The sequence below is a fragment of the Lygodium microphyllum genome, unplaced genomic scaffold, assembly GCF_053477565.2.
Source record: "Lygodium microphyllum isolate KBCC unplaced genomic scaffold, Lygodium_microphyllum_v1.1.10 scaffold_37, whole genome shotgun sequence".
In the NCBI taxonomy this organism is placed as follows: domain Eukaryota; kingdom Viridiplantae; phylum Streptophyta; class Polypodiopsida; order Schizaeales; family Lygodiaceae; genus Lygodium; species Lygodium microphyllum.
Window position 1 is genome coordinate 358,986 of NW_028229520.1, and position 19,165 is coordinate 378,150.

The 19,165-nt window shown below is 43.4% G+C and overlaps 1 protein-coding gene across 2 annotated transcripts in view; it reads left to right on the top strand.

The window, feature by feature from the left end:
• The window catches only part of LOC148009144 (uncharacterized), a 142,768-nt gene that overhangs the window by 59,582 nt on the left and 64,021 nt on the right, over positions 1–19,165 (top strand). For both annotated transcript variants that reach the window (XM_087673764.1, XM_087673763.1), the window contains exons 3-4: positions 11,644–11,710; positions 11,805–11,851. In XM_087673764.1, the coding sequence (XP_087529890.1) occupies positions 11,644–11,710; positions 11,805–11,851 (114 nt within the window). The remainder of the gene's footprint in view (positions 1–11,643; positions 11,711–11,804; positions 11,852–19,165) is intronic.

Consider the following 19,165-nt stretch of genomic DNA (forward strand, 5'->3'; position numbering starts at 1 on the left):
GTCTACTATGGTTTTTGAGGAGGAAGACCTTGTGCCTTGGTACGACACACCTCGTCCATATGGCCCGATCTCTGACAGTGTGTGTAAATCCTATTTTTCTTAGGAATTTGCTGCCAAAGGGGTCGTGTTTCTTTGTTTCGTCGGAGAAAGTGGTGTCACCCTTGTTTTGGCTCGCCTCTGCATCTTACGAGTTCTTGCCACTGTTGGTTTTCCCTCTCGAAGAAGAGAGAACCAATCCTCGCCCCTCTGAATGGATGTGTGTGGAGGACTTTTTGTGGACTGGATTATGTAGCCTTGCATAATACAATTACTGACACTCAAACTCGTAGAAGGTCGGTAATCTAGGTAGTGAGATAATGCGTTAGATAAAATCGAAGTATTTGTTGGGCAACTTGTAGAACGTGACTTGATTGTCGTCTAACTTTGGGAAGCCAGTAGTAGCAAACTTGGCGAGTAACCGTTGATATTCAGCCAACTTGACTTTCAAATCATCCCCTTCCTTAATGGAAAACTCCTGAAGCTCAAAATTGAGATTGATACATTGAGTGCAATCTCGAGCCGCATAGTGGTCAATGAGATGACTTCAACGCTTAGATACGAGGGAGAAATGCTGTAATTGAGAGTGGAACTTAGGAAGCAACCCTTGCATTAACTCAAAATTGGTTGTGGCATTGCGGGCTCTCCATCGACTGATGTGATCAGGGTGAGCTAATCGAGAGTCTGGCACAGGCTCAGTACAAATGATGAGTTTCCAAAGTCCCTGAGATTCGAGCACTTGTTGCATGAAGTTCGATCAAGTGGTGAAATTTGATCAGTTAAAGTAAGTCTTATCCATGAAGGCATTCTTGGCCGTTGCAACAGGAGTGGTAGTGCTAAGAGATGGAGAAGGCCTGTAATGGGGGTAGGGGGGATAGGGAGGATGGAAAAATGGAGTGAAGTACACTTGGGAAGTAATCCCAAAGTGTCCACTATGCATACGAGAAGTGTGCATAGTAGATCCAAATGTGGGCAAGGGCGAATCGGGTATGGGCATGGTAACCGCCTGTGGAGTCCATGGTGGAGAGATAGGGACACGAGGTTCAGTGGATGTAAATCCTTGCATAGGAGTGACCCGAGGGATGTGTGGCGATAGTCCATTCGTGTGGGGGATTTGTGAGTGTCCAAGGGTAGTGAGGGGGATGCCCATCAGAGCCATCCCAGAGTGGAATGATGTGGTAAAGTGGGGTAGGTGGAAGGTACAATGTTAAAGGGTGGCACTTCCCCTAATGATTTACCAAGAGGTGGAGTGAATGGAGGGTAGGTAGATGGTGGGATACAGAAAGAGAAAGTGTTAGGAGCGGAGATGGAAGATTCAATCCCTAGTGTGATTTGAGTGGAAGTGGAATGTAATCCAAGGTGTTGGAATGAAGATGTGAGTAGATCAGAATGTGAAGAAGATAGTGGTGGGATGGAAGGGAGTTGAGAAGTGTGATTTACTTGCTCGAATGAAATAGATGGTAGAGACATACCTGATAAAGGGTATCTGCTTCGAGAGAGCCTCCTCTATTAAAGTTAACATATTGAAAACCATCCGGTTTCTACACACCAAAAGGAGAAGCAAGAGAGTGTTTTAGCTCATGAGACTTGAAAGGATTATATGAAAGTGACATAAGGCTTAGTTGAGATAAAGGAGATGGATCGTTAGATCTACTGAATGTTGTGGCCCCTCCAAGATCAGAGAGATGGCCACTCTCACCAATCAGTCTAGATGGAGTAGTAGCACTCGTTGGAGGAGTGTAAACTGAACTATACATGATGCGCAAGTACTTCTCAAACTCTTCATCTGTAAGATGGCCAAAACGAGAAGAAGAAGATGGTAAAGGTTGTTGGGAAAAAGGCTCGGTTTAACCTCCGTGTATAGTACACACACATTGTACATGAATGTACCCTTACATGCCCTCAGTATAAATACATTTTATTCTTTGTGTACCAACACATCGTTGGTACACTCATATCGAATCGTACTTGACTTTGCTCTCTCACTCTCTCTAGTCGTCACACTCTCACGCTCACTCCTCTCCTCGAACTTCTATCCCTCTGCAGCTAAGCTTCTCAACAACTGGTATTAGAGCAAGGTTCTGTATGTTTCTTCATGCGCAGACGATTGATAGCTAACAAAAGACGCGCAGCTTACAGTCGCAGGTGAACAGCCTAGGCGACAAACAGGTAGCTTGCAGGGCAGGTTCAGCGGGGACCAGGCGGACTGGTCGCGACGTTTGACAGGCACTGCCAGGCTTTAACAAGGCAGTAGTCGTGACGTAGGCGTAGGCAGGGGCACCAGGCAATTATCGACATGGCAACGGGTAGTGAAGGCCGCGGGTCGACAGTAGACAGGCCACACGACCTGCCTGACGGGTCAACGGACCCCCACGTCAGGTTTTTTTAAAAATAAAAAAATTTCCCCTAAAATTTTCAATCACCACTTATACTTGGCCAGAGTTCACGCGCCGGAGGCACAGGTCACAAATCTGTGTAAATCTAGCTCGAAAATTTGGGGCTTCTCCCAGATTTGACATTGTTTATGCCTGTGAGTGAGTTTGAAGTCAAAAATTGTAGACATCGCGTGTGGTGACCTCAATTATATTTGGGGATTTTGTCAACTTAGTCTGAATTTTGCTCTTTTGAGCAAAATTTCTTGACATTGGATCCTGGAAATTTGGGGCTTTTCATGTATTGGCAAAGTTTTACTCAGTTCGGTCAGATTGGCTGACATTTATGCGATTTTGGACTTGAAATTTTGGGGATTTGTGCAGCATTTGGTAAATTTCTATATTTTTTTGCCCGTGTGGTGGCCGGTTCATGTACAAACAGCAGAGATTTACTGTTGGTTGAGAAATAACAGCAGTGTACTTTTGCTGGTTCAGCTTGTGCTTCTGTAGTTTAGTGCATTTACTCTTGTGTTCGTGATAAAATGGCTGCAACTTCTTCTAGTTCAGACATCAAGAGTTTGATGGAAATCAAACGGTTTGATGGTCATGGCTTTGACCTTTGGAAAGACCGTATGCACGGCATTTTGTCCTAAAAGATTGTGAGGATGCTTTGCAGGAAGATAAACTTACACTAATATCTGATGCAAATTGGGCCAAAGTAAATAAAAAAGCTGTGGCTTACATAAAGATGGGTGTCACTGATGACATCTTGATAGACATTAAGGGTTTAGATACAGGTTATGCAATATGGGAAAAGCTGAAAACTACCTATGAGATTACCCCACTTGTTAATCAGGTGCACTTAATGCGCACGTTGGTGAATATGCGACTGGATGAGTTAAAGCCTGCAGCTGAGCACTTGAGTGCATTTATAGGGATTCTAAATCAGCTCAAAGATGCAAATTTGGACTTTGATGATAAGTTGAGGGCAATCTTTTTGATCATGACACTGCTCGACTCTTGGGAGACCTTGGTGGTTTTACTCAGCAATAACTCCAATCTCTCATATGATGGGGTGAGGGGTTCTATCTTGAATGAAGAAATTAGACGTACGTGTAGGGGAGACGGTAGCAACTTAGCTTACAATGTAAGAGGCAAGGCTGTAAAGAAAAATGCAAATGCAGGACACAGAAACATGAGCAAGAGCAAAGGAAAGGAAAAGAGTGACATTACTTGCTATCACTGTGGTCGGAAGGGCCACAAGAAACCTGATTGCAAGTATTACAAGAAGGAACAAGCGAGAGAAGAATGCAGGAGATAAAAAGAAGAAGGAAGATAAGATAGATGCATCTGAGGAAACCAAAGGCAAAGAAAAACCCAATGTGCCCCCTAGTGTGGTCATAGAGGAGCTTTCAGATATAGCGGTTGATGTATTATGTACAGTTGATTATGATACCCTCGTATATCACATGCAGGATATGCAAACTACCAAGGCTAATGTGATTGATACACTTTTGTGAGTTGATGATGGTGTCACTCAAACTTGGATTGTAGACTCTGGTGCCTCTTTCCATGTAACTTCTTGCTTGGAGTCTTTTGCTATGTTCGATGCAGGTAGTTATGGAAAGGTGTATCTTGGAAATAACCATGCTTGCAGCATTGATGGGATTGACACTGTACGCTTGTCTTTAGACATTGGGCAAGAGCTTGTGTTGAAAGATGTCCTGGCATCAAAAAGAGTTTACTATCTGTTGGTTAGCTGGACTTGCATGGCTACACCACACTATTTGGTGGTGGTTTGTGGAAAGTGAAAAAGGGTTCCATGCTGATTGCAAAAGGAACCAAGAAGGACACTTTGTATTGTTTGCACTGTAAAGCCTTGAATGGCAAGTTTCTTGCAGTTGCTGAAATTTGTAGCCACTTGGAGTAATGGCATTAAGAGATTAGGCCATTTGGGCCAAAAAAGGACTTGATGTTTTTACCTCTCTAAAGAGGGTTCATGGAAAAGGCTCTAAACTTGACTTTTGTAATGAGTGTCAATTTGGAAAACAAATAGAAAATTCATTTTACTCTGTTGTTTCTCGTAAGTCCAATGTCTTGGACTTAGTGCATTCTGATGTATGTAGTATGTCCGTGAAATCGTTGGGTGGTGTTGCATATTTTGTCTCCTTTATTGATGACTGTTCCAAGAAGATTGGGTATACTTGCTGAAAAAGAAAAGTGAAGTGTTTGTTGTTTTTGAAACTTTTCATGCATATGTGACCACTCAAACAGGTTGAAAGCTGAAATGTTTGAGAACTGATAATAGGGGTGAGTTTACATCAACTGAATTCAAGTCGTTTTGTGATTTGCATGGAATTAAGAGGGAGCTTACAGCCCCTTATAGCCCTTCTTCAAAAAGGGCGACTGAAAGATATAAAGGACTTTATGTGAAAGGGTGAGGTGCATGTTGTTCACTGCTAATCTCCCTCATGAATTTTGGGGAGAGGCACTCAAAATTGCGGTTCACATTTGCAACCGCTCTCCAAACAGGTCCTTAAATAATGGCATCCCTGAGGAGGTTTGGTCTGGCAAATCGGCCTCATATGACCATTTACGCATATTTGGCTGTGATACTTTTGTGCATGTTAGGGATGAGCTGAGGAATAAACTTGACCCAAAATCCACCAAAGGCATTTTAATGAGCTATGGTGATGAGTGTGAATTTGGCTACAGAGTGTGGTTACCTCAGTCCAAAAAAATTATTCGCAGCCATAATGCTATGTTTAATGAGGCAATATTGTTGAAAGGTACTTTAGCCTCTAATGAAGATATGAAAAAGGTCAAATTTCAGAGTTTGAAGCCACCTATTACTTCAGAAAATGAGCCTCATGGTGCTATACCATAGGCTGAAACTGATGATCAGCCAGTTATTTTTGAGCCAGATGATGATGGATAGCAAATAGGAGCACAAGGACGTCACGGACAACAAGATAGGCTTGCTGATTATGAAAATGGAGATGCTGGTAATGAAAATGAAGGTGCTGTACAGCATGAACAGCATGCTGAAAATGGCTTACAGCAGCCAATAAATGCTGAAAATAATATACCTCCAGATATAGACCCAATTCCTGAAAATGTTGATCATTGGGTACGTAGGTCTACGCGTGTAAGAAGGCAACCACATAGGTTTGACCCCTCATTGCATTCTGTGATGCTTACAGATGAGGGTGAGCCTCTTACGTACAAAGAGGCCAAGTCATGTGAGTTCAATAGTAAGTGGGAGCTAGCTATGCAGGAAGAGATTAAATCTCTATATGCAAATGTTACTTGGGATCTTGTGTCTTTGCCGAAGGGAAGGAAGCCACTTCCAAACAAATGGGTGTACAAAGTAAAGACAGTTGATGGGAAACCCAAGTACAGGGCAAGGCTAGTTGCCAAAGGTTATGCACAAAAGGAAGGGTTTGACTTCCAAGAGGTCTTTTCACTTGTTGTGAAGATGACTACTTAATGTGTGCTTTTTCCTCTTACTGCTGTTTTGGATTTAGAGCTATATCAAATGGATGTAAAAACAACTTTCTTGCATGGTGACATTGATGAGGAAATCTACATGAAACAGCCCGAGGGCTTTGTAGTTCCTGGGAAAGAGCAAATGGTGTGTAAGCTAAAACGCAGCCTGTATGGGCTGAAACAAGCACCACGGCAGTGGTAGAAAAAGTTTGACACTTTTATGCTATCTCATGAGTTTACATGCAGCCATGTAGATCATTGCTTGTACATGAAAAGGGATATAGATGGCAGCCCCATCATACTTGCTTTGTATGTGAATGATATGTTACTAGCTAGGAAAAGAAAGACTAGCTTGGATGCTCTAAAAAATAAGGTGAAATCAGCTTTCTCCATGAAAGATTTGGGGAATGCAGAGCATATTTTGAGCACGAGTATTCGCAGAGATAGAATGCAGAAATTGTTGTTTTTATCTCAAGAAAAGTACATTGGAAAGGTATTGGATAGATTTAACATGGCTGAAGCTAAGCCTTTTGGAGTACCCTTACCGTCTTACCTTAAGCTTAGCATTGCCAACAGCCCAAAAGATGACTTGAAAATAGATGCTATGAAAGGAGTCCCTTATGCATCAGCTTGTGGCTCTCTTATGCATGCTATGGGTGCTACTAGTCTAGACATTGCTCATGCAGTGGGAGTTGTTAGTAGGTTTATGTCAAATCCTGGAAAAACACATTGGGAGGCTATCAAGCGTATTCTTCGATACCTAAAGGGTACACAAAGAAAGTTGTATTTGCTATGGGCTAGGTGCAGTTAGTTTGCAGGGTTATTGTGATGTAGACATGGCAGGTGACTTTGACACTTGTAGGTCCAACAACGCGTATGTCTTCAGAGTTGCTGGTGGGGCTGTGTCTTGGTGCTTCAGGTTACAAAATATTGTTGCACTTAGTACCACTGAAGCTGAATACATATCAGCTATACTGAAGCTTCTAAGGATGCTATATGGTGGAACAGACTTGCAAAGGATCTTGGTATGTTTATGGGTATTGTAGTTTTGGGATGTGATAGCTAGAGTTTTGTGTATCTGGCTAAGAATGCCATGTATCATTCACACATAAAGTATATAGATGTGCGATATCACTTCATCAGAGAGATTCTGGAAGATGGTCAAATCACATTGACCAAGATCAAAACACAAGACAACCCTGTAGATGTTCTGACTAAAAGTCTAAGCAAAGCTCAGCGCGAGCATTGCATACGACTCGTGGGAGTTGGTTAGAGGTTCACATTGGACCTTTAGGTGGGGGGAAGTATTTGGGATAAAGGCCCGATTTAACCTTTGTGTATAGTACACGGACATTGCACATGAATGCACCCTTACGTGCCTCAAGTATAAATACATTTTATTCTTTGTGTACCAACACATCGTTGGTAAACTCATATCAAATTGTACTTGAATTTGCTCTCCTACCCTCTCCAGCTGTCACACTCCAGAAGGTGTGTTTACCTCCTCCTTGAGACCATAATACTTTCTCAAAGCCTCCAACGATGGAGAAGCTTGATAGGGTGTCATAGGATCTGAAGAAGAAGGTGCGTGAGACATTACGAGTTAAAATCGAGTCATGTGTGAGTCTTGCACAAAGACTAGCCTCCACAATCATTGTAGGATAGTCTTTAGAAGTGCACTGGCTTTGATACTATGTAAAGATATGCTAGGGTTTGCACTGAGCAAACACAGTATGTACCACCAAGATTGAAACAGAAAGATTCAGACAAAGACAAGCAAAACTCAAACCCTAAACGCAAAGCTCAAAACTCAAACACAGGCAATCACAGAGAGAAGAAAGTTTGAAGTGAATGAATGTTGTAAGTGAATGTAAGAGTGTATAGAATGCCCAAGGGCAGAGTAATGCAGGGTTAGAGAGTGACATCCAATGGAGATGGATCCCAAGTGCTTTCACCACCAATTGGAGTGTTGGAGTGTGGAAAACACCAAAGGTTGATCACCAGAGGTCAGGGAACTGAGGCGACTATAGGAGAGGTGTTTGAAGATGTAAACGGCTTGCTAGACAGCAAAAACGCAGGTATTGCAGCAGTGACCCAGCGGGAGAGATGGCAACAGCTTGTCACCTGGCACTAGATGCTGGAAATGCATGTTGATCAGGTGCCATGATGATGCAGTAGATAGAGATCTCCAAACAGCAAGGTGGTGGCTGAAAACAGGTCGTCTAGGGCTAGACAGTGATGTCTGTAGTCGGTGATGGCTAGATAGCAGACGGTAGGTGGTTGATGGCTGAAATCTGCATGGTAGAGTGAGAAACCTGCACAAAAGGATAAGGTTGAATGCTAGGCAGCGCGTCTATTTATAGATGTTGAAGGGTGCCCCAATAAAATAGGGTTTTGGGGGACCATTGAAACTTTCTCGAACTGCGCACCAAATTTGCGTTTTTCATTAATTAAGCGTGTTTTGGGGCTGGTTAAAAATGCTAATCAGATGTAAAGTGTGTATTAGCTCAACACATACCATCTTGTATTTTGACATGATATCAGAGTAGAGGTGCTCAGAGAGGGAAAGATCCTCTTAGTTAGAGATTGGCAACACTTTCAGATTCCCCCTATTTCCATTGCATCATCGGGAGGTACCCTCATCTTCTTCTCCCCCACACCCTCCCTTTATAGGTTTGACACATGAATGCGACTTCTCCACAAACAGAAGGGCAAACTAATGGGTGCTCCGCTAGTGGCGGCAAGAATGGTTACATCACCAAAGATTGTCATCAACCTTTGCTCCCTACCCCATCGGAGTATATGCATCTACCTTCCAGTACTCCTGATGCCACCTCACCATTTTGGGTGACAGAGATCGTTTTGCATTGGTTATGAGAGTTTTATGCTTAAGGCAATACATGAGTGAGATAAGCATCCCTTATTCATATTACCTTCTTTGTCCATGTGAATATCTTCCAATTGTTTATGCAAGTAGACAATGTGAAGATATGCTAGGTTTGACCGAGGAAATGCAGCATGTATGACTACAATTGAAACACAAAGACTTAGATATAGTAACAAGCAAAACTCAAACCCTAAATGCAAAATGCAAATGCAAAACTCAAAACTCAAACATAGAGACAAACATAGAGATAAGAAACTCTAAAGTGAATGAATGCTATAAGTGAATGTAAGAGTGTACACAATGTCCAAGGGCAGAGCAATGGAGTGTCGGAGAGTGATGTGCATTGGAGATGGATCCCAAGTGCTGTGACCACTAGTCGGATCGATAAAAGGCAAGGAAAACAGCGAACATTGATCACCAGAGAGTTAGGAGACTGAAGGGAGAGTAGTGGATGATGCCTGATGATGTGGGCAGTACCAAAAATTTGCAAATGCAATAGTAAGAGAACCGCCAAGAGGAGGAGGACGAGCACTACTTGCCGCATGGAGGAGAGAAGGGCCAAACACAGACTGTAAATTCTTGCCTAGTGCAAAGGAAGAGCTTTCACTCGATGCTTGGGACTATAGAGTCCAAATGCAAGTAGCAGGAGGGGCTAGGGATGACAGGGATGTTGATTGCAGCTGGAGAGAGGGTGCCAGACAGTGGGCAGAAGCAATGGATGAAGATGACAAACACTGGAGGAGTTGTGGGGTTGAACCACCACGTGGATGAAAACTGTTGGTTGAAATCTGCACAAGGAGTGAGAACTTGCACGAAAGGAATGAGGCTGAATGGTGGTCAGCCTGACTATTCATAGATGTTGAAGGGTGTCCCAAAAGTGCACCAATTTTGTGTTTTTCATTAATTAAGTGTGTTTTGGGGTTGTTTAAAGATGCTAATCAGCTGTAAAGCGTGTTTTAGCTCAACACACAACTTGTGCTAGAGTGTAGCAAATGTGGAAGTGTATAACAAGACTGAAAGAAAGTTATGAGCATGGAGAGAAGAGAGAGAAGAAAGCTGAAGATTGCAAAAGATAAATGCTGAATAATGAGGATAGACATGTACAAAGGCTATGAGAGTATGTCAGCTGCAGAACTCTTAATCTACACACATTGAATCTGAATGTGGCCAAGGGCAGGTTGGCAATAAATAGCCAGAAAAAATGCCAACAATATGACCAGGTCGGCTAGTTTTTAGTGGCCAACTGACTGCTGATCAGTCTGCTGCAAGAATATAATAATAATAATATTAAAACTGCTGTGATGACTGCCAGGCTGCCATGTGGCAACCTGCCCAATTGCCCAAAACTGAATCTTGAATGCTGACGACTGCATGAAACCTGCCCGACCTGCTCCAAACTGCATGAAAACTGCCCTAATCTATCCTAACACTGCCCATATCCATAATGGAGGTGCCTATATCTCTAACAACTTGCACTTCATTGCATGCTTGGTAAAAGGAAGCAAGCTGTTCCCATGCTTACTTTGCTGTCTTGCATGATTGGGCGTGGGGAATGATGGCTTTCTTCACTAATATGGCAAGTAAGGATTGCTTGGGCATTGCATCTGTCCCATTGAATTTGCCTTCGAGTGGGAGCTGGTGTAGACGAGTCAACATCGTGAGAGGCACCTCTTGACATGAAGGCGGAAGGTGGTGCCTGTGTATGAGAAGCCTGCCTTTGCTTAGTGCCAAATACCATATTCCATAGATTCTTTGTGATGAGAACATGCCATAGCATGTATGCCCACATGAGGTAATTGGTGCTGTCGTTGATGCCAAGCATGCCCAATAGATAATTATTATTGCCTGCCATGAGTGCAAATTGACATATAATATTTATGAAATGAAGAGAGAGAAATAAACCCCTGAAAAGAGAGATGTCGTACCACTTGAAAGGATGAAATGTTGGCTGCTTATTGATGCTGGGAAATATAGAAACAATAAATTTTCCCTTGCTGGTTTGGAGCAGTGGAGAGAGGAAAATATGCTCAAAATTGAAAATTAAAAAAAATATTATGTTACTTGCAATAATAGATGACAAACAACAATGTGCTAGAATTAGTGGTTGAAGGTACACCACCAATTTTTCTTCAATCTCACCGGGAAATTTTGGAGCTTTTGAAAATTTTGGCCAAATTCATTAAAATCAAGGCCCAGTTTGGCATTTGTGCGACATTGACCACTGGGTAAAACTTCACAAAAATGCTTCAAATTCTCCTCAACTTCCTGGCCAATTTTGGGCCTTTACCTCCTTCCGCTTCCTTGCCATCCAAAATTTGAAGCTTTTGCCTCCAATGAGATCATTCCACTGCTCTAGGTGATTTCTGGGTCTTTCTTTGGTGAATTCCCCCAATATTGAAGACATCTTCTTTACTTCAAGCAGATTATTGGGCAATATTATTTATTTTTGCTGCTGTCCACATCTTCAAAGCATCACTAGCCTAATATCAGATTATAAGAGATCAATAAAAGCTTTAGGGTGCTGGAAATTTATTACCTTCGGAAGCTCCCCTTAAGTTGAAATGTAAAGGCTTTAACCTCTTGACTTTCCCCGTGGATTTTAACAAGATCTAGACTGAAACAAAATATAAAAGCGGTGCATGTGACAAAAATGCAGGTGAAGATGGAGGGTTTCTCCACACCTTTCTGTTTAAGGTCTTTGTGGGCTCTTTGTGGTGTTTGTATAACGATTTTGTTAAACAATAGGTGGATAGGCATTAATATTTTTTCGGCAATGGTTTTGTAAGTGGCTTGCAATGTACATAGCAGAGTAACTCTCAAATGGTTGGAGACATGTCATTAATTATTTGTATACTGCAGCTTCCCAATGATATTCAATGGCACTTCATAGGCCATTTGCAAAGCAACAAAGCAAGAGCACTTTTAGGTAAGTTTGTTAACACTTTTAAAGCTTACTGTGAGTTCACTCTTACCCAATATGCTTCACTAATGATAGTCTAAGGATGTTTTAAAACTTGCAGCTGGTGTTCCAAATCTTTACATGGTTGAAGGAGTTGACAATGTTAAGGTAAAGTTTCTATCTATTTCTTCTAATTAGCAACATTGCACTTGAGTGCGGAGAGGTCTCCGTCATGCTGAAAGCAAGATCAAGATCACTAGTTGTTGGCAAGGATTTGTCTCTCAGCTGCAAGCTTCTGACTGCAATGAGGGACATAGATGTATCTACGCAATTGTTTGGATAAATGTTTAAGTTCTTTGGTAGATAGAAGATTAAGAGAACATCTTAAAAGTTACATAGAAATCTTTTTGCACACCATCTCCAAAAAAAACTCCACCTTCCTTCATAGAAGCTCCATTGGCCACCTTTCTAGAGCTCTATGATTCCACATAATAAGGCTCCCAGAAATGACATTGATTTGAGAAGCAGTCATGAAGAAATCCCAGCATAATACCGATACACAAAAACTAGAGAACTTAAGCTCAAGAAGAATAAGGTACCCTATCCCTCCAAGCAATCCCAGCATATGACCCAAAGTATCTCTTCATCCAAGTAATGACACCGCCCTTTCTAACCTGTTGGGACAATGTATGCAACCATAGGTCTTATCGAGATTGAGCATAAGATTGCACTTGGAGGCTCTTGTCACTCATTCTTTTGACCAAGGGTCACAAATATAAATGCTGGTAGATATATTGGCAATGGCTCCCCATGAAATTGCAATGGGGCAATGCACTACTACAAAATTCCTTGAATATGAGTGAGGATTCACCCAATTGGATAAATGCATCCCACTGGACTCCCCTCCAAGGAGCAAGATAGCTTCATTCTCCTGCAGTATCTTGGGGCTTGAGGATTGGCCTTACAAGATCCTGTAATACATTAGTTGGAGGAGTATATTGTCACAGACATTCTATCATTTGAACTTCATTTTCTTACTTAGAAAAACTATCATTTTCTTACTTAGAAAAACTCGATCTGTTTTCACTGTTAAGGGCCATTTTTTGGGTTGTTTGCATTTTGGGCCTCCCTATGTTCTCCTTTCTTGTACATGATGTGTGCATGCATGATAAAATGAGGAGTGGTTTCACAAAAAGGAAAGTGTGTGCATTTGTGCATGGGCTGCTATTGGCCCTGGTTCCTCTTGGGGGAATTTTCTCTCTCATTATCACTTTCAAGTTTCATCCTTGAAGAAATTAGATAAATTCAAGGGACAGAATGATTAAGCGAGGGTCCCCAAGGTGAAGGCAAAAATATTGAATGAATATGAAGTGTCTACAAGTGAGCCTATAAATAGCAAACTGATGAAAGCTTTCCAACCTTTAATATCATAAATTGGTTGAGCTGAAATGCATGAAATGGCTGGACCTAAAATGGATCCGCCTACTAAGGTATAAAGTGTGGGAGAAAAATCTGAAACACTCAGTGCTGTGATATGCTCTCAACACCCATTCTCAGTGACATATTGGGGAACAAGAAACTGAATGCGTTGAGGGGCCACACATGAGTCTATACAAGAAGAGAGAGATAATATACAAGTTCCCTGCTTGACCAAAGAATTGATACAGCTGATGGAGGGCTAACTCCAACTTGGTACAAAGAGAATAGGGTGGTAGAATGCTGCCATGTCAAATAGGAATGAAAGCCTCCAGTAGGTTGGAGAAGAATGGAAGCATGAATTATGAGATTTACAACCACATGGTGCAAGGATTGACAGCTGCCTCACTGATGACCACCTGGAGACTCTGCAGTGCCATCCTTCCTTGCTGTACTCCTGCCCTGCTTGCTCCTCACTACCTTCTCTTTTGTCCTGCTTTTCTCTTCCTGCTGCCTTGGTGTCTGATCCAATCCAGACAGCATCATGCACTGTTCCTGCCCTCTTTTCCATCGCCCAACACTTACACTACCACCATGCTTTGACACCTTGCCTAACTTCTCTTGCTGCCGAACTGCCTTTTTGCCGCGTGGACTCATAGCACCATCCTGCCACTTAGCTCCGACTCCTAGCTATCTGCTGAGCCTGCTGCCGGCGAGCCCCAACTCTGTTTCACAGGAGCTCCCCTTTGTCAAGCTTGGCAAGGACAGGCTCTTATGCTTCCTGTTTTCCATAATGGCAGCCCTCCACTCTTTCTTTTCCATCTCTCTAATTTTTCCATTCTCATAGGCATTGGAGTTAGTGAGAATGGTTCAGACATGCATTTAGTCCAAGACAGTACAACACATGAAATGGAAGGAGCAAGCAAGTCTTTTCATCTCTCTTAGGATTTAGGTGAAGGTCGTTCCTCCCCTGTGGCATTTGCTTACTCCCCTTGCATGACCATGATGGGCAGCAAGTGTGGCCAGCCTGTTTTTCCTCTTCTTGGCAGGTGTTTTAGCCAGTTGGGCTAGGTGGACATCATCTATGTGGTTGGACAGACCTCGGTAGCCATATTTTGACTTGGCAACAGCAGTTTGAGTGGTCAGACCTGCATTGAATGCAGGTTGGCCATCTTCTCTATGTTGACCTATTTATTTCCAGCCCCCACTCCACTTTGAGCATCACATCATACAGTCCAGCCTCCCTCATCATCATCGTCGCCATTCTGTCTCTTTCCCTTACTCATGTGTCTCAGCTGCATGAAGGGGTGGACAGGGTGCAGCCTAGTATTTTGTGTTGCAGTCAGATTTGTTCGTTCGTTCACACTTTGTTTACTTTGTCTCTGTTAACAGATTAGGCAGTTTATGACTGTGCATGATCCAGTGGGTTGGGCAGTTTTCTTCCAGGGTGTGATGTGGTTGCCTGATTTAGGGGTGCCTGTTTATGGCTAATTGCAATATTTTGTGCTGGCTGACTTTATTGTTGTGATGCCAGATTTCTGGCCAACCTGATCATACTGATGGCCTATTTATAGGCTGATGACTCTCTCCTCCAGTCATTCATTCCGTAGACTCCATTACATGCAGGTCTTGTCGTCTTCTGACCAGCCTTGGCTCATTGACAATGGTGCATTGAGTCCTATGACTCCATGAGGTGATTTATTGCCAGATCTCTGTCCGTCAGAGGGTATCATCATTGCTAGTGACGTTTCTTTAGTGCCTATTAGTGGTGTTGGCACCTTGCCTTTGTTTCTAACAGTGCATCAAGCTCTGTTTTTGAGGCCCTATATGTTCCAAATTTGGGCTTCCCTCTTCTCTCAATTTCTGGCCTTCTTAGACTCGGGACCCGTGTTGTCTTCACCGGGCCAACTGTTTTTGTTGATGATTCTTCTACAAGAGCCACTTTTGTGACAGGTTGGTTGGAGAGGGGGACTATCTATGCTCCATTCCCCTTCCATTGTGTAGGGCCCTCTGAGGCAGCTTTCTACAGCTGTGCCCGTTCTCGATTATGCACCCATATGTTTCATCCCATCCCCACCATCTTCTTTGATGGTTCCCTCGTATTTCTCATTCCTTTCAGAGGGGGATGATATTGGTGATGTGGCTGTGGATTTCTTGGCCCTTTGTGTTTCAAAGGGGGCTTCCTAGGGTCGTGAGGAGTTTCTTCAAGGTTTCCACTCTACTTTGGGCCTTTTCTTTATGCGGCGACTTCTATTCTTCATCATTGAGCCACCAATCCCTGTTGCTTGGCCCTTGGTCCTTGTTGTTTCTATGTAGCTTATGGTGCCTTCGATAGTTCCTCACTATCGTCTCATAGTTGGCTTTGAGGCTTGGCTCACCCATTCTTGATTGGAGTTTTTAGGAGTGATCACTTCGAGGCCTCTCTGTTTTCCTTGCCGTTTGGTGGCCTTCCATTGTTGAGAAACCCTTCACCCTTCATCTGCAGTTTGCATTTTTGCGTTTTTGTGTTTTGCGTTTAGGGTTTGCAGCCCCAAAAAGGGGCGCTATCCTAGACTGACTATGCCTATTTATAGGCCACTCTCTCATTCATTCCTCACGGCTGATTCATTTAGTGTGTCACCTCTTCTCTCCAGCCTCTCCACTTGCCTCACACCCCTTCAAGAGGACATTGTGGTTCATGGTTTGTGGCTATCTTCATGATCTTCCTTATGCTACGGCATCCTTGTTCCCTTGTATCACATTTACTCCATGATTCAGAACTTCATCATTCCATTCATCAGAGTTTCTTTTCTCTTCTCTTCTCTTCTCCATGCTTGACGAGTTCACTCCGTGTTCTCCCCCCAAATCCTACTGTGTTACTGGTAAGTCATTTTTTGACATGGTATCAGAGATGGATCTGCTCAAACCGTGGCAAAGTTCCTCTACTCTAGTGACAGCAAAGACCAGTGGCGGGTTCGAGCATCCACTTCTCTTTGTCTTCCACTGCATCAATATCTTGTTTTTGCAGGTTTCAGGTCTTTTCAGCTTGTTGCTGCCCACACCCCTTTCGTGGAGGACAGCGCAGTCTCAGCTGTTCCTTGTTGTCATCTACAGTCTGGCGCTTGTTTTTAGCCTTCCACCCATAGTTTGCAGCTGTTGATAGCACAGCGACTATTGCTGATCATTCTCCATTTAGAAAACAATCTCGTTTTTGCAGATTTCAGGTATTTCAGCTTGTTGTCCACACCTCGGATGCGGAGGACATTGCGATTAAAGCTGGCCATTGCTGTCTACAACAGTCTGGCGCTTGTTTCCAGCCTATCACACACTGTTTGGAGTTGATTTTAGCATGTTGACTGCTACTGCTAGTTTTTCTTGCGTTTTTCAATCTCTCTCTCTTGTAGCCTGTGTTAGCTCTTTTCTCTCTCCTACAGCTTGCGTTTTTAGTATTTCTCTCTCCTCACCTGCGTATTTAGTCTTTCTCTCTCCTCACTTGCGTTTTTCCATTGGTTGCAACCTCTTGCTGCTGGTCGCATTCTGCTCCCATTGGCAGCTCACTTCCAGCCCTTCCATTGCCCTCCCACCCCTTGCAGCGGACAATGTGGTTCATGCTTCACACTGCCCTCACACCCCTTGAGGTGGACATTGCGGTTCGTGGTTCGTGGCTGACCTCTTCCACCTCTTTTAGGAACAACCTGTATGAGCTAAGTTCTCAAGGCACACTGATATCCATGGCTTCTTGACCAATAGATGACCAGACTACTAGGTGCTTGTACTGCGGTAGGAACGGTCATCCCACCGAAGATTGCCGATTTCGACCTTTGCTCCCCATCCCCTAGAGTATATGCGTCTTTCACCAGGCACTCCTATTGCCACCTCTCCTTTTTGGGCCACAGAGATTGTTCTGTAGTGGCTATTAGAATACTATGCTCAAGGCAATAAGATGCATCCGATGTGTACTAAGTCCTTTCGAGCACATGGAGGATCGATTGGTGCTACGACCTCCTGGAGATCGTCGCAATGACAGCGGCAGCCTTCTCCCACCTATTTTCGGGTACAGTGGCTACCACGGTTGCAGTTCTACAGTCCACTCCATCGAGAGATAGTGATTGTTTGATACCGTTTCCTTGTCAGTCCGCTCCTTTGAGAGACAGTTGTTGCTCGACTCTTCCTCTTCTTCGGCTTCCCGGTCCGCTCCATTGAGCAGAAGCGACTGTTGCCCACTCATTGCTCAATTTGAGCCCCACACTTCACCCTCACCTACTCAGGTTCGAGAGGCCACCTTTGGGCGTTCTTCACGACCCTTGATATCTCCTTCAGCACGATTAGTGGCACTTCCTTCATCCTCAGACACTTCGGAGTCCGTGATTCATGAGTTTTTGGATTCCCTATCTACCTCAGAGGGGGATGATCTTTCTTTGCCCTTCGAGGGGGCATCTACATCTATTGTGACTTCAGAAGGGACTCCTATTCCTCTAGTTTCAAATGGGGTCCCCACGCCCCGCTCAATCCTTCGCACACCTTGGTGGATGCCTTTTACCTTCTTCTTCTACCCTTGCATGGGGTGGCTTCCTTCCAATGGTCATCTCACCTATTGATACCCAGGATCTCGAGGATCTACCTAGATTAGGGACTTGGAGATTTAGCCGCGACTTGGTGACGAGATCTTTGTATTCCTTCCCGCATGGATGCACGGAGCTAGTGGCTTCTCTCTCGAGGTTGAGTTTCAGGTTCTTTAGTTCACTCTGTCTAGTGTTCTTTACTGCAGGTTACCTTTCAGGTGGAAATATTGGGTCTTAGGAATCCTCTACATCTTCTTCCTCCTCTTCTTCTTGCCTTGGTCACTTTTCAACATGGAGCCAACTCTCGAGATTGAGTACGGGCATATCCTTACGGTTCTTGGTACTACACGAAGTCTGACATTCCTCCTATGCATTGCATGTTTTCATCATCTTTGTACTAGGGCGCTTGGGCAAGTGAACAATTTCCCCACGAGGAACATTGTCCAAGTGGCACCTATTGCATGAGTATTCTTCAACATGTAGCATTGCATCTCCACCTCACTCTTCTCTTGTTTCCCTTTTTGGGCCTGAGAGGGGATGTTGAGAAACCCTTCACCCTTCACTCATAGTTTGTATTTTTGCGTTTCTGCATTTTACGTTTAGAGTTTATGTTTAGTGTTTGCAGCCCCAAAAAGGGACACCATCCTAGACTGACTGTGCCTATTTATAGGCCACTCTCTCATTCATTTCTCATGGCTGATTCATTCAGTCCGTCACCTCTTCTCTCCAGCCTCTCCACTGTCCTCACACCCCTTCAAAAGGACATTGTGGTTCGTGGTTCGTGGTTCGTGGCTATCTTCATCATCTTCCTTATGCTATGGCACCCTTGTTCCCTTGTATCACTTTCACTCCATGATTCAGAACTTCATCATTCCATTCATTAGATTTTCTTCTCTCTTCTCTTCTCTTCTCCATGTTTGACGAGTTCACTCTGTGTTCCTCCCTGCAAATCCTATTGTCTCCCTGGTACGTCATCTTTTGACATCCATTTGATTAGATTTTTCTGTGGAGAGGGGGTTTTGCTCCATGGTTATCTTTCTTCATCGACGGACTTCATTGGCATTGCCACTCCTCCTATTATCCTTGGATTTGCATTTCCTTTGGCCTTTTGTCACATTTAGGATCTGAGAGAGGGTGTTAGCAGTCATGTGTGTCTTGTGTGGCCATGTCTTACTCATGAGCTTCATTCTGAGTTAGATGAGGACATTAGGAGCTTTGATATTGCATTTTTCTGTCATTTTATGTGTTTTAGACACTTTAGATAGAGGGAAAATTAGTGCATTTCTTTTTGGGCACTTGGACATTCTTAGGATTTTGACTATATTTAGGATCGTTCCACTTTTTGCCTATATATAGGTGGCTTGCCCTCCCACTTTCATTATCCATCATTGATCTTTCGTGATTAGCCAACCCTTCTCATTCTCTTATCCCCTTGCTACCATTTGGCGCCCACATTGATGCCTAGGATTGTTTCTTGGGGCTGACTGTTGTAGCCTTGTACCTTCAACCATTGTAGTCTCATTGA